Source organism: Anopheles nili, chromosome 2 (genome assembly GCF_943737925.1).
Source record: "Anopheles nili chromosome 2, idAnoNiliSN_F5_01, whole genome shotgun sequence".
NCBI classification, from domain to species: Eukaryota; Metazoa; Arthropoda; class Insecta; order Diptera; family Culicidae; genus Anopheles; species Anopheles nili.
In genome coordinates this window covers 53,105,260-53,121,586 of record NC_071291.1, presented here as the reverse complement: position 1 = coordinate 53,121,586, position 16,327 = coordinate 53,105,260, and the positions used below count along the sequence as shown (strand labels likewise).

At 51.5% G+C, this 16,327-nt stretch overlaps 1 protein-coding gene across 1 annotated transcript in view; it reads left to right on the top strand.

Annotated features, from left to right (window-relative positions):
* Nucleotides 1–16,327, top strand: part of LOC128725930 (teneurin-m) — a 172,812-nt gene that overhangs the window by 137,371 nt on the left and 19,114 nt on the right. The window contains exon 4 of the mRNA XM_053819707.1: nt 15,983–16,249. Coding sequence (XP_053675682.1) covers nt 15,983–16,249 — 267 coding nt within the window. The remainder of the gene's footprint in view (nt 1–15,982; nt 16,250–16,327) is intronic.

Below are 16,327 nucleotides of genomic sequence, written 5' to 3'. Positions count from 1 at the left end.
TGTGGAAAGTATAAAAAAGAAAAAAAAAACGTGTAAAAAAGGAGACACTCCGATGAGTTTGTGTTTGATTGCTATTTTCTGTCGTTTTTTTTTTCTTTTGCCTTACCCGGTAGAATTCGGAACCTGAAACGGAAGCGCCGATCATAATTGGCAGCTCCTGCTCCTGCTCCTGGTTCCGGATGGTCATATCTTTTTTTTCAGCCGCGATCAAATTATTGTCTCCACGTTTGGAGTCGTATTTGCGTGACTCCTATCGCGACGGTGCCCGAATGGTATAATTTCCTTCCACCCGGTAAAGCCCCGGTCAATGCGTGCGCTAATTGCGCTAACCCGCCCATAGTAGAAGCAAGCCTCGTTTACGAACCGCCTTTAATTTCACTTCATTTCCTACCAGCGAGTGCCTTTTCGTAGCCTTTTTCCAACCCTCCAAGTCCATTACGTAGACCTTTCGAGCGGGTTTTTGGTCTGTGCGCTATCACCTTCTCTCCTATCGATCTGCCCTTCGGGTTGCGAAGGAAGGTTTCTAGGCGCAAATAGATTTACAGAAGGTGTGCAAACAAATTAATCTGCTGTCAAAAGCGTATCCTTGAGAAGAAAAAACTCCCCGTGGAAGGTTGAGTGCTTAATTTGTCATAGAAAAAGTTTCATTTCATTAACACCCATTTTGTTCTCTTAAATTCAACTCATTTAAAGAATTTGCGGAACGAACGAAATGAATTCATTTTTCCAGTGGGTGCTTTTGACCGCTAAAGGAACGTTAACGTCCTTCCAAAACCTAATTAAAGCAAAATAAATATTTTAAGCAATTTTTTTCCTACACAAGGACTCGGTAGCTTAAAGTAGGCATTTTTCATCCACCAACCGAATAGGGCATCATTGTTCTACCCATCCGTTTGAAGTCCGAATTCTAGTGTGGCCCGTTAGCTCCGGCCAAGCCCAAAACATGCGAACCCGAAAGATAATCTTTGCTACCGGGGAATCCCTTTCCCGGTGGCCATTTTTTTTCGGAGTTTTCGGAGGCTCTGTCGTTCCTTTGCACCCACCGGAATCCCGCCCGGGCATCCGGAGGCCCGTATTAACATTGTCATCCGGTGGGAAGCGAGCCTACCAACCTCAGCCAGCGAGAGCCCACTTCCGGTACAACTTCCGATTGCCCAAGGGACAAAAGGGCTGTGAAATGCTGTGTGTTGTGCGTGTGTGTGTGTGTGTGTGCCCTGTGGCTGTAATTTTTCGCCACTTGTGCCTGCTCCCATTCCTAAACGAAGTCAGCAGGCGGAAACCGAACCACCAACGGGTTTACGGTGTGGAATATTTTTGTTATCATAATACCTTTACAACTCCCGGCTATATTCCCGGGGCCGGCCGGCTGGGTTGGCCCTCCTGCCGTGCACGAGTCTAAACCTTTGGATCGAAAAACTTCCAGCAAGACAAATCCCGCCGCCACCGGTTTGGTTCCACCACCAGGGTGAGCGAGCGAGTGAGAGAAAAGGAGAGATTTTCGAAAAGGGTCGATATCAAAGGCTCCGGCCACAGCAGGACGTCCAGCTCGGGATGGGGAACGAGAGAGAGAGAGAGAGAGAGAGAGAGAGAGTGTGTGTGAGCATGTTTTGCATACTTTTTAATAGCCATCACCGCCAAAAACCCCAAACCCGAACCCAAGGGCGAAATATGTCAGCAATGGCCGAAGCCCGGCAGCCCACAAATGTTCCAGCTGGAATGGTTCCTCCTTTTTTTCCCGTGTGACGTCCACCCAGGACGTCGGTTGTCGGCCGTTGGCACACAGGCGCCGGCGTTCCCGTCCTGACAAGCGCGCACAGTATGCAATTTATGGTTCGAGTTGTCTCCGTTACAGCCCCTTCGAAAAAAGACGTCAGCTTGTTAGGGAAAAAGTCACCACCATCACGTGGCGCCACTTCCGGTGGCCTTTCCGGAGAACCGGAACATCGGCAACAATGTTGACCATCGTCCGTCGCTCCGGCTCGAGGGATATTAATAAATTTTCCATCATTTACACACCGTTTGATATCGGAGAGGCCAACCGCCGTCTCTCGTTTGTTCCAGTACGGGGTGAATTTTGGGCCTCCGGAACGCCCGCTTGGGGTGGGATATTTTTAAGCATCAATCCAGACGCGCCCGAAAGCCCACACGCTGCGACGATTTTGTAGCGTCGCCTTGCCAGAAGGCGCAGCATCCTTGCGCATCCTTCGGGTTCGGGTTTTCTATCGCTTCCGCAAACGGGACTCGTGTTCCTCATCACCATCATCATCATCATCATCGTCGTCGTCGACGTCCTGGTCGTCGTCCTGCTCGCCGACGACGTCATCGCAGACAAGCGAACGGACGATGGGCAGTAAAACCGGATTTTCTTCACTTGAAATATTTAATTTATCGCAATCCGTAGTCTAAACAGCAAATCCGACGTCGGGAGGGTGGTTGCGATGGTGGCCATACTCTCTTGGCTTCCGGACTGCGAGCCAGGATCGTCAAGGACCGTCCTCTTCAGCCGAGCCCACCAGGGTTTGATGAAGATGCAATCCAATTTACTCGCACCCGATTCCCTTCGCCGGAAAGGTTTTCTCCCGTCGTCCAGTTTCGCTCAAGTACCCTCTTATCTCCCGGGAGATTTTCCGCACCGCCACAGCAGCCTGCCACCTGATTATGGATGCACCCTTGCGTTTGGTGCGAGTGGCTCTTGGTTTGCCCTGGGTAGGATAAACAGCGCCTCTGGGTGGACGAGCAATCCTGTTACGATTTCGCATTCGCATCGCACCCACAACTACGCACACACACACACACCCAGTGCAACGCAGCGAAACATTCTCGAACGCATCGTCGCATCGGGTTCCCTTGTCACACGCACGAAGAGTACGGCCCACGCGTGCGGATCGTCCTGTATGGGGGCGGAGAAAATCAATGACCGGCAGAAGCTCTAACCATCGAAGCGTGGCTGGGGGAAAACCGCCAGTCAACGGCCATCCGTTCTGTCCGGTTCTCGGTACCAGGATCTGGAACAGAATTTCTCGCTTAGCCGGGCTCGTTTAAATAGCTCGCTCTATTATTGCCAACCCGTGTGGCCCATGTGGCCCGACTGGGCTGGGCCGGGTGCCTTTGGCGTTGTTGCTGCGAGGTTTATTAAATTATTGCCCCAACCGGGAGCGGCTTTTGGGGTTTTAAGTAAGGGAGTGAGCGATGGAAGAACAAAAAAAACACTTCAAAATGTCGGGCTGCCCCGAGAGGGGGTACAGGTTTTCCACCCAGTTGCCCCAAACGACGAGATATCTCGAGCTCGAGTCGTTGTCGTCGTCTACGGTGGACTTAAGCACGCACACCGTGAGCATTACTTTCCTCGCCCGATTGTTACCCACTCGGTCGGTGGCCGCGGGCTCAATCTCGGTTGCACCCTGTGCCAGCAACACTCCTGTGACGTCCCAGGACGACGGGCCCGCTGGGACAATGAAAGAAGCCATCAATTCGCTTCACTGCTAAACGGTTTAGAATGTGCAACCGACACCGGCCGCTGAGGGTGAGCGGTGTGTCTGGTCCAATCTGCTGTCTGCAGCTCGCTCCGTCAGGACCCGACACCAGCAAGGAACGGGCGCTAATGCAGCGAATAACGATGAAGGACGGCGCGGTGCCAGGTCCTGTGTCAGGATGAAAGGTGGAAATCCAACCAGGGAACACCGCTGGCTTAAAACGGGCCTCCCTTATTCTATGCAACGGACGTCGTCCGGCGCGCGTGAAACCAGAACCTATCGGTTCGCTCGCAAATCGAAGCGAGGGATGAATGGACCGAGATACCGTGCACGCGCGCGCGCGCGCTCACTAAGCTCACGGAAAGACTGGCCCGCCAAAAATCCAATCATCATCAACGGCCGTGAACCGAAGCGAAATGGCAACGGAGCGTTCACAAAACCCACCAACTCTGTGGTATAAACGGCGCTGTGAAGTACCGCCTGCTAGGATAACCCGGAGTTGGAGGCTCGTACATCGACGAGCACCCGATGCAAGCGTTGGAAGGGATCGCTTTTTCCACGGGAAAGCTGGCCAGCCGTGGGCTCCCGCCGAGGAATGCCAAATTGAATTTTATTGTTATTTTGGAAAATCTATTAAAATGGTGTGAAATTAATAATAAATTATATTAGATTTTATAGATTTATGCCATCGCATGCGGTCGCGGTTTGCGGCCATGCGCTTTCCATCGGAAAAACGGTCACCGGTTACGGGCGAGTGGGAAAAGCAGGCTGAAAAAAAGGAAGCAAAAAAAAACCCACCAACTGAACGGCCTCTTCTTGCTCGGGTTTCGCGTAGGGGTTGGTTTTTTTTTCTCGCAATTCCTCCTGCAGTACCATTTTTCCTTCAATTTTCCACTTTCCCTGCAAGCACTATGCTAGCCTAGGACGAAGGATGGGAAAGCAATCATTTCGGCTAACCGCAATCCCCAACCCACAGCTCGAGCGAGTGAATTATCCCGAATCCTGCGCCGTCACACGACGGACACATTTTATGATTTTCTGGATTTCGGGTCCGGGCGCTCCTTCTGCCCCTGAATTAGCGATTAAACTTATTGCCCCACACGTGAGGAATACGAAATGGGACCGTCCGAGTGTCCGCTCGTAGGGAGGAAAACTTTAAGAACTTTTTACTATTACAGCTGCCTAGCGCCCGGAAAACCTCTGCCATGCGGAAATGCTCGCGCGTTCGGATCGATCCTTAAAACCCTCGGAATCACGCAGACAGCCGCTCGCTGTCTACCGGCTGACCCATTTTCTTTCGTGCGAGATGGATGGAGGGTGGAAAGAAAACGGAAAAACCTACCCCCTAGCACGCAAATATGCCATATATACCGTGCTTCGGTGTGGCGCCCGAGGAACGTTTGCGATTATTTTATTATTGCACTTTAACGCAAGAACCGAGCGCACCCGAGGGAAACGGGCCCCAAGGCTGGGAGAGGGGTGCGATGGAAAACCCCGCCTGGTGGAAGGAAACCCACAAAACTCCAGGCAGCTCGCTCTCGAGCACGTCCGCGTACCGGAGGCGATGGCACACCTGAGCGCACCGTTCGCTGTGGGTTGAAAAATTCTCCCACGGTGGCCAGGCGAGAGGGTGGCAGCTCATTCTTTAACCCCCACCACCCTCACGCTTACATCCCTGCGCACCAATCGGCGGTCCCCGTTACTGAAGCCGCGCCAGCCGTTAGATGGTGCAGGCAAACGGGGCCTCATAATCGAACGCTTTCTCAAGGACCAAACCGCTCGCTTGGAGTCCTTCGACGAGCCGGTTCACTTTGATCATGCTCAGGATTTCGAACGAATTGCCGTTATGCTTGCACAAGGGGGGGGGGACCGCAAGGCTCCTTCAGGAGGTGCAGCAGGTGTGCCGACACGGGGGCCTGGTTTGCCCGTTTCCTTTGAATCGCAGCGCAGAAAGTTCCGATGGAATTTTCTCCACCCATGCGCGTCCAACAGCCGGGAATCTTATCATCTTGCTCGAACACACACACACACCACCACCCACACAACCGGTGCTGGAAGGATATGTACGCGCATAAATTACACGTTTTTGTGAGCCTTTTTTTTGTGATGCTCGCTTTTCAAGCGGTGCTGCTACGGAAAGCGGATCGGAAGGGTTTACCACAGGAGGAAGGACACCGTGTGCGCTCGTGTAAAGTTCTTCGGTTTGTTCTACTTTTCCACCTCTCCCCGAAGCCACAGGGTGCATGCGCCGCTTGCACTCATCAGCTACTACCGGAAGCGCGTTTGATTAGGTTCCACTCGTCATCGTACGCCAGGTTGGATCGATCCGGTCTGCATACGAGATCCTTTGATTAATGCAAGAGTTGAAACGTTGATTAACGACACGAAATGGCGCCGTCCGGGTTGCATTTTCAATCATACACATGTTTACTTCGGTGTTTGTGTTTGTGTGTGTGTTCGTGCTCTTTTAGCACTCTGGAAACAGGAACGGCAACAATCCTGGCCCGCTCGGAAGCCACTTCTAAGAATCCTGTCAAAATAAGCTCGAAAGCGGGCACTTGTCCCGGTATTTTTTTTTCTGCGGTGTTACGGTTGCTAACGAATGGGGAAATTAATCCATCCCGGCAAGCTCACATTCGCTGGGAAACGCCACCCGAAGTTGTGCCAGATTCCGGAAACACAACACCCGCAAAGACGCAGGATGCGTATGTCAACCTCGCTAACGGCTCCAGGTCGTGTTCTGTGGCCCTTTTTTTCGGTCTCTTTAGCTCGTACTGTTGCTCGCTCGTTCTATCTCTTCACCCTTCACGGGGGATATTTCCGCAGTTTACATACGCACGCCGGGTCGCGGCTGTTTGCTCTAGCGAAGCATCCTTGAGGCTCGATTGTGGCCGTTACGGCGCAAAGTTCGCGATCTCACTCGTCAGCTGACTTGGCTCGGTGACTGACTGACTGACTGACTGACGGACCGGATTCCGGTGCCAAGGGGGATTCGTTTAACCCCCAGAACCCGCGCGGTCCTCTCGGATGCCGGTGTTCCATTTCATCTGCGCGCGCGTGTATGTGTGTGTGTGTATACATATATATTTGTATGCATGAGCATTACATGCCGCTGTTTATTCAGGTTCCCCTCCGGAGCCAGAAAGGTCTTCCGAAAGTTAGCAAACTTTTCCACCCACCCACCCACGCTAACCAATCCTGCAGCACCCGGGTGGTCCGCCGGTTCGTCGCAGTGAGGAAAGCGAACACGGGGGAATAAAAAAAACATGAACACAAAAGAAAACGAAACCACTCGTGTTTGGAGAAAACATAACCTAGCTGCGACTGTCGTCTCGGAGTCGGCTGGCTGGCTGGCTGGCTGCGGCATCCGCAGTTTTCCTCCGGACGTTCTAACGACGGCTCTCCGGAACCCAGGGGCCGTGTTTGTTTTAACTTTAACGAAGGAAAATATTGTTCTTCATCGAGCCTGCTATGTGTGTTTGTGTGTGTGTGAGCGCGTGTGTGTGTGCGCAGGAAACAGGGCACGAATGACGCTTCACGTTGGTGAAGAAAAACTACCCTCTTTCATACACACACGTCACTGCACGCGCCCAAAATCGGTCGGGTTTTGCGAAAGGAAATAATGCACACCGTCGTCCGGCCGACCCTTTCCTCGGCGGGATAAAATTCGGTCAGCGCAAATGCGCACGTGCTGGGAAAATCCGCACCTTCCGAGCAAATCATCCCGCAGCAAACGGGGGTCATTAGAAATTCATCATCGCCAGGTTCCCAGGTTTGTGGATGGGTTTTTGGGGAATTAATTGATATTTAGCCACACACACACACGCGCGCGCCGCTCGGACGTTCGATCTGATCCTGTCTAGTCCTGTACACACCGCACTACCCTCTCACCGCTCATTCATTCATTCGCCTCAGTCGGCAACAATTTATTAATGGAGATTGCTATCAACATAATATAGGAAAAATCCAACAGCTGGCTATACCCCTTTTTAGGACGTTTCGCTTCAACATTCAAGCGTCGCCTGGCAAAGCTTTAATGAGCCCGAGGTCGGCGATGTGTTCGGCACTGGTGAGGGCGGCAGGAGTCATCTTCCATCGCGATGGGTTTCCATCCCAGTTGTCGGTGTGCGTATCGCCCATCGTCCCGTGTAGAAACGCAGTCATTAGTGCAAATATTTTTGTGGGAAATTGCCCCTTCATTGTTTCCGGTTTCGCCGTACAGGGTGGAGTTGGATCCTTTCTAGCCCCGGCTCAAGACACGGTCCCGTGGAGCCTGTGTGATGCTGCAGCGCCCGGGGCACGTTGATTGGATGAAGATTATCTGTAGTCCCGAAGCAACCGACCGGCCTTACTCGAAGTAAGGGTCGAAATTAGGTCGTTGTCGGAATTAAAGCAACGCCACACCCTCATCCTCGGAGGTGGGGGTGTATGTACGTTAAGGGTTGATTACTTGTGCCGCAATTTCACCGAAATGAATTGCTTTAAAGTCGGGCCCCCCAGCGCTCGAAAATCTCGGTACCGTTCTCGAACCGCCACGGCCCGCCTGGTCGGGACGTCTTTTCCTGCGCCATTAGCCTTTGTTTTCCGGGGTTAACCCACAGTGAGGGTGGGACACAAATTAAAGCACACCCTCTCGAAACCGAACCCACACGGTGTTAAATTTCTTCCCAAACCCACTCGGACGCATTTGCTCTTCGAGTGCCAACCCGCACCGACTCGCGACAGAGCTCATTTATCAGCACATTTCTTTGGCAGCTGCCGGACCACATGAATCGACGGTTCTGGTCGCAACTCGAGTGCATAAGTCGTCGAGAATTGCTTCTTTGAGAGCCCCTGCTCTCCACCCTGCACTCGCGGTCGAGGTTTGCGCAAGCTGTACAAACATTAAACAATGATTAATTAGTGTAAAATCAAAATGAAACATAATCACAACCCACGAAAGATCTTATCCACGCCCCAGCACCCTCATGGCTGCTCGTCCGACGAAAGGACCAAACGCGCGAGTCTCACAAGAGCCGGCACTCGAAACCGACCGCAGATTAAGATAAAAACTGTGTTCGCTTCCGTCTCCGGGCACTCGGTTTCGAAAACCCGTGGGTCCCGAAAAAGCGAACCAAGAATCCAATTAAGCCACCGAGAGACGAACGCTTCTTTTGGGGATGAGAGCGCTTTTGTGTGTCGTCGGGTTTTTCGGACCAAACCCCGATGCCAGGATGTTGCGTTGTTGGGAAAAGCGTCAACCCTTGCCCCGGCTGGGTATGGGATGCGATTGATGCACGAGTCGGAAAGTCGGAAAAGGGAAATCGCTCGCTCGTACAATACCCGCAAAAACACCGACAGTCAACTTTCAGTCCCTCACTTTCCTCGTGCGACTTGTAATACTCTTCTTCAGCAACCGCCTCGGTCGCACGAATTGAAAATGTCAATTAAGAAACATTAAATCGAATGACTTTTTGGAAAAGCAAACTCCTCCTCTCACACACACACACACACACACACACGCACGACATATGCATAATGGGTGAATGGGTTCAAGTGAGATTGATTACCACCCATCACACAGGGGTTGAGGGCCGGTTGGTGAATTGCTAATTGAAAAATAACAATACATAGCCCTACGCCCGAGTTGGGGTGAAGGTTAATAATTAGGAACCCCAAATCGAATCGTCGCGACAAACACTCCCAAAGAACCTTCCTTTCTAGCCGAAAGGAAGCGTTCACCATCCAACCACCGGAAGACCACCGACTCCCGTCTGCGCCAGGGATTATCGCCGATGACGTGGAAATCAGTGAATGGAAGAAATGTCCGCCCCACACTTGGAGTTTCATTTTGCGTGCGGTTGGGAAATTATGTCCTTTTTCTTTACCACCACCGGACGCAACCGACGATTCCGTGCAGGAAAAATAAAAGAAAGGAAAAATCGGTCTACAAAAAAAAAGGATAATGCTGTCCTCCCTTGAGGGAGAGCCTTGTCATGCAGCGCCAGCTTGCGGCTGCGGAAAACGCTGCGCTGGTGGTTAAGAAAATAGCCACATTCACGGGGTGCCGGGTGAATTTTAATTAATTTTCCATTGCAACCGAGTGTACATCCCTTGGCGCGTAGGGCGATGCCAACGGGGGTTCGCTTTTTCCTGGCCTCCCGAGAATCCGAGCCTGGGAAATGCAGATAAGCGAATACCAAACTTTTGGGTGTGTGTGTGTTTGTGTGCGCGAGAGTGTGTTGCTTTTGCATTACAATACCTCCGAGCGTCTGTTTTCTTAACTTTTGTTTTTATTTTTATTCCATAAACAACTGCTCTTCACATTCGGAGAGCTATTCCCAGCTAGCTGACGGGCTAGATCCCAACGTTTATATCCTTTAGCACAGCGTTTCAAGCTGTAACCCGTTTCGTATAGAAACCATTTCCAGTGTATGGAAAAAATGTAATTAATTCCAACACCGTGCATCTAGACGCAGATTCAGAGCCTGCTCATCAGCGAATGGATTTTGGGATGCGTTTCCAATGTTGATCGAACCAATAATGATCAAATCACCTTTTCTCACCCCCACCTAAACGCAAAGTGTCATCAACCGCAAATATTTGCTCGCAACACCCCAACGCAAGACGCACAACGAAATCAACGAAAGCGACCGAAAAAAAAACCAACTTCTTCGAAGTGCCTTCTAACCCTAATGGGGTCTCGAGGTTCGCTCCCAAAATTGCCACACCTTCGGCGGCAACAAACGACCGGCTCCGTCTCGAGCAGGCCCCTTTTTCTTGGGGCGTTATTTGTTCTGGCATTCCGTTCGGTTGCCGTTCGCTTTCGCTCTAATGAAAGTATGTCGTGATTATTGATAATTTGAATTAATACAAATGGAACCGGCGCCTCGACGAGCGGTCGATTTTCTCTCCCCAAAACACCCAACAGGGGGCTCATGCGAGCGAAGCCACCCTTTTGGACGGGATGTGATGGCTTTTCCGCAGCCCGCGTGGCGACCTCACCACCAAGAGGGGGGGGGGGTCCTGGGTATTCTGCGACCTTTCGGCTTTAATTAAATTTCGAAACGCACTCCCGCACTTTCTCGCATCGATAAACTGTTTCCCCCGTCGCTTAGATTGTGCGGACGGTGGAAAACGGACGAGCCGTGGAAACGTTGGAAGCACTTTCCGATGCAAACGAGGCTCGGTCGGATGTATCGCAATGTGGGCTTTCCCTGAGCAAGCCGCACGCAAAGGAATGGTGTGCGTGTGAGTTCCGGGAGGCCCAGGATGGCTGGCAGGACAGGCTGCCTTGCTTCGTCGGGAAAAAGCACCCTCCGCCGTGGCTCGAGTTCATTCATTTTTCATCGTTTGCTTGAGGCGATTTTTCAAAGCGAGCTGGATAACAAAAAAAACGCCCGAGAAACACGGACGACGGAGAAAATCCAACCGGCTCTCGGTGTGCCAGGTCACGCAATGAATCAGATCCACGATGCTTTCGGAAGGGCTGCAGGCGGACCTGGGCTGGATAAGGCGTGATTCCTGCTCGCATTTGCCGTGGGGCGAAACGCGGAAAAACACACACACACACACACACGAAGGCTGCGCGTTCGAACACGCTAAATAAAAGCGAACACGCGCGCGCGCGCGCTCCCTTTGCGCGCACCCTTATCACCGATCGCCATCGTCATCAGCTGGTTTTTCCCCGCATGTTGGTTTGGGGGGGGCGAGTTTTTCCTCCCGCAGAAAGGGCGGAAGAATATTGGAATTCTTATCGTGATTATTTCCTCGTCCTTCCGTTTGACGTTTTTATAAATTTCCACTGGCGTGCGTCCGCCCTTGGGTTAGCGTTTTCCCTGGCGCTTTCTCTCTCTCTCTCTCGCTCTGTTCGGGGTAAGAGCACCCCTAATCAAGCACCCCTTTCGAAACGTACGATCGAATAATCGATGGGGCGGTCGGGAACGGCGAACACTGCGGGCCTGATGATACATCACGGAGCAGCGACACGAACGGCGAGGGAAAACTAGCAAGAAAATCAAATCAGGAAAGTGATTTTTCCTTCAAAACCATCAACCCCCTCGCATCGGTACTCCGGTGGGTAGGGGGTGAGTTTGGAGCAACTAGCACCCGCGCGTGTGGAGAGGGTTTTTATTTATGCGCGTTGCTTAGCCGGCTGCGTGTGTGTGTGTGTGTGTACGAGACCGCGAGTGGGAGCCTTTAGGGCGCATGTGGACTTCCTTCGTTCTCGGTGGCGATAAAAAAAAGGGACACCATACCAGGGCACACTTATTTATACGCCCGTGTGCCCTCACCTATGGCATACATTTTTTACCAATCCTGAAAGGCCGCCGGGAAAGTGGAGTGTGCAGCTGAATGAATTGAAAATCGTTCAATTTGTTAAGTATTGCAGCATCTATAGAAGCTTTGGCACCGGGAGGGACCAGAGACCAATACGCAATCGGAGCTATTCATTCTTTATTTCCCGCCTGTGTTGGGGAGGCCCAGAAGAGAGTGCATGAGGCTTTTCCATCCTTCGATCTCCTCCCACCCCAGCTGATGGCTAATGGTCCTCGAGATATGAAGTACGTGCGTCGTTCGTCTTATCAAATATTCATCACAGGCGAATGACGGCTTCAAGAAGTGATCGAATTATTCATTGTTAATGTCGAATACCTGGCATGAGGCGTCTATTTCCTAATTCTTTTACCACCCGAACAGGTACAGCTCGTGTTCGTTTCTTTGTGAAGGTGAAATGTGTCTTTAAAGGAGAAAATTTGGAGCAAATCTTACGTATATCTTTAATATCCAAACGGGGGAGATGTCTACGATATCAGAAACGCTCTCATTAGCTCCGTATGATCGCCCATTAGAGATTATAAAAGTTTACTGTTTTTCCTTTGCTCCCGATCCTGGTTCCAAACCTGGATCTCGATTCTTATCGCTCGTCCGAGCTTCCCGGCTAGACAAATAGACTCTTCCGGATATTTATGGACACCAACGCGGCGGTGACTCCTCGTGGTGTGGATTCGCCTCCCCCATCAGCAAACCGGGCGGTGGTAATTATATTTTAATTTCAAAGCATGCAGCCGTAAAACTGTCACTTTCGGTGATATTTTATATCAATTGCCGGCCATAAATCGCTACCGAACGAGGCGTTGAGACTGGGTCTGTTCGTCGGTTCGTCCTCGCAAAGAATCTAGCGGAAAACGACCGTTGGAATTGCTGCTGTTGCCGCAAATGCATCTTGCTCGCTTACACTCACGTTTCACTCCCGCCGATGAGCAGATGTTTCCGGTTTCCATGGCGATGGCAGCCCTCGCTGGTGGTCAAGTGAATCATTAATTACTTAACCACCACAAACCCACCCAAGCCCTCCCAGGGTTGGGCGTAACAATTAAATCCCGATTCCCCATCCACACCACGCTCCCGAACGTGGTGCGGGAAGATTATCGAATAGCTGCACTTAAAGCATCCGCAGGCCGGGTCGCGGCTCCGTGCCAGTTGTCGTGCAAGAAAACCACGGGCGCCTTTTCAACACCTTCCCAAAACCGACCGTTCCGACCCATTAGCTCGCGTGGTTCGGTCGTACCCGAAGCGGCAGGTCCGTAACTCATCCGGCCGCTAGCACTCGAGCTGACAGCCCCCCAAAAGCAATCGAAACGTGGCAACACCGATTCCGCAGGGGCCGGCAGCAGTTGACGCCGGTCGCGACGATCGCGATCTGCTAAACGTTTCTTGTCCCGCCTTAAACGGTGCAAAGGCCTTTTCGGGGAGGCGGCGCTGCCAGTGCCCAAAAAAGGGGACGCCCAATCCAACGCGCTAACACGGGGCGAACCCGAAACCCCACCCTTACGGAACCGAAAATAGAACATTAATAATCGTTTCTTTAATTGCGCGCATTATCTGTCGGATCGCGGCGCGGGCGGGCCACAAACTTCGCCCAGTTGGCGCCTTTCTGTGCGGCTAAGTGTCCGCAAAGTCGGCGCCTCCATCGTCCCCGTGGAAGCTGCTCGAGATGAATATTAAGCAGCTTCGGTGGGTTCGGTGGATGAAATTTGAATATCGAATGCCCGGCTACCGACGAGGCCAATGGCTCGAAAACCGGCAGATACGGATCTCTGATTTTAGCGCTCGCGCGTTGAGGTGGCTTTTTTTTTGTTGCTGCTTTTCGTCCTGCTGTCAATCATCGGCAGATCGAGCGCCGATAAGTGGCTTATTACGACGAATTAATATGTTGACGCTTTGCGAGAGAGGTTGGGCAGCAAGGATGTGCCTGATCGTATCGGGATCGCTCATGTTCGGTGGGATAAAATCGGTCAAAGGATCGGGGATTTTATCGCAGCTCGGTTTTGCAATGTACAAAAAATAGTGCTCAAAACCCCATGCCAACAATCACAAACAATTGCAACAATTTGTTCACAACATGCTGGAGAACGAAGAGGTCCTTCAGTGACGCACTACGCTTGTTGCTGGATTGCCAAACATCGCTCTCGTTCCGGCTGGGAAATGTCACCGAGCCCGTGAAGCTGGTCTATTGAATTTTTCGCTGTTTGCACCACTTTTATGCTCCAATCAGTCAACAAATTGTCAGGTCCGCTCGGAAAACCGCCCGAGAATGGTAGCGAAATAAAATCGTTAAGGTAAACAGGCTCGTGTGTACACCGAGCACGGAAGGATCCGAACCTGCGAACGGGGGCAAATCCGTACTAGCAAACTCGAACGGGAAATCCAGCATTTCGTTCATCAACGGTAGTTTTCCTGCATTCCTTTTCCCCGGGAAACCCACGACAGGGGATGAACGCTCGAAAACCGGCAGAAGAAAAACACACACACACACAGTTCTTCCTTCGGGACCGCTCGAGAAAACGCAATAACGGCATCACAGGAACGCACCGCCTGAAAGCGCCTCGTTTCGCCTGCGGAAAGGTTCTCCGATGGGAATGCGAAATTCCGATGCCGAAAAAAAGCTGAGCAGTGGCCAAAAAGTGTTTGGATTGCGCTCGGTTCGATTGTGCGACACGATTGCGGATGCAGCAGCTTCCCGCCGTTGCTGAAGTGTGGAGAATTGCGCATCACACCGCTATGTGTGTGTGCGTCCGGGTTCAAAGGACCACTGACGGTGAGGAATCTCTGCGTCTGGCATCGAACCGTGCAACACGACGCAATACAACCCCTTTTTTGTTGTTGTTTCCTCACAGTTTTCCGGGAAACATTTGTGCCGTGAAAACGCGGTCTCTTTGCTCCTTTTTTCTTACCGCTTGCGTTCTCGTGATTATGTTTTTAGCTCTCACTCCGCTCGCTTCATCATCGCAATCGAGTGAATAGTTGAGACACGCTGACGCGCACGGTTGCAACTCTCCCGAGCGTACAATACCCGACACGTGCCGGAGATATTAATATAATCTTTTCACAAAACAACGCAGAAAAAAAACCGACGACACCACCGATCCTTACCTCGACAGCTAACGGGGGTTGCTTTACAAGTCGACACCAGCCGGAAGCGAGAGGGTATATTATGATTAAACTTTCAACTCTCCTTGCCCCGACCAGTGTCGCCAAATTTCGCGATCAACACCGTGAACCTGCGTGCTCTTTCCATCCTTCGTCCGGGTAAATACGCACCGCGGGCACAAAGAAAGCAACGCACACCCGCTCGAGTCAATATTTTGATCCTTCAGAATTTTGCGCCACCCCAAATGGTCGGCTTTCGAAATGTCCGGTGTCTTCTCGAGGGGATGGCGGCGTTTGTGGGTGGCGGCCCACGCTAAAGTGTTTGTGATGGATTAAAAGACGCTTACTTGCGCACCACCACAATGCGACACTTCACGTGCAGACACACGGTTGCCCGGGGATGCGAGTTTTCGCAATCAAAACTCTCACCAAACTCCATTACAAAATAATAACCTTCCGCATGGGTTTTCGCGTGTGTGGGCGCACAGGCCAGGACACAATGTTGCCGGAACGACGGCTGGGAGGTTGGTGGATGGGCGTGCAGCAAGATTGATATTTATGTTAATTGATTTTCATCACCACACACACACACACACACACACGCACACACACTCGCGTTCGCCGAAGAACGGTGCCGCAGATGGCGCTTATGTTCCCGTAGCGGCACCAGCTGCGGTGAATCCTTTTTGCCTATGCGTGTGTATGTGCGTGCGGGTGTGTGGTTTCAGTGATGAGTTTGTATTTTCCAAAGCCAAAACCCTATCCCCAACCCTATCATTAATGCGTTCGATCGATTTAGACGACGCGTTCCCGCAAAAGCCACCGTCAGAGCGGATGAAAGGATTCCACCGGAGCTGGAATTAAAATAAAAGAAGAAAAGCAGGAGTTGGAATAAACCCCCAAGCAAGTCGTCGAGTTAAGAAGAACTAATAGAACGTTGCATAATTATAGCTTTGCACCTCTGGTGGTTGGGTTGGAAAGAAAAAAAATAATATATGTAAAAAAGCATCAAGCACCTTCAATTCTAACCTGTCTCGTTCTCACTGTTTCTCTCTTTCTCTCTCTCTCTCTCTCCCCCCAATCCTGTCTAATTACAGCAATTAACAACAAAGGATCACCGATAGACTACAAAACCGGGTCCGCCTGCTCGACGCCCACGAAGGACACGCTGAAGAGCTACGATCGCAACTGCATGGGTCCGGTTCTGCCGCCCCGCAGCACGATGTGCGGTCCCCCGCCGCACCACTACTCGGCGCCGCTCAACTTCCGCAAGGGCTTCACCTTCACCAAATGTACATGGAAGTGTACGGCTATCTTAGTGATACTATTAAGTGTTATACTCGTTATAACATTATTATTAACAGGTAATTGCACGCTTTTACTCGCTCGCCTCGCTCGCCCACGCAGGCAAGCGCTTTAATCACCTAATTATAGACCCCTCC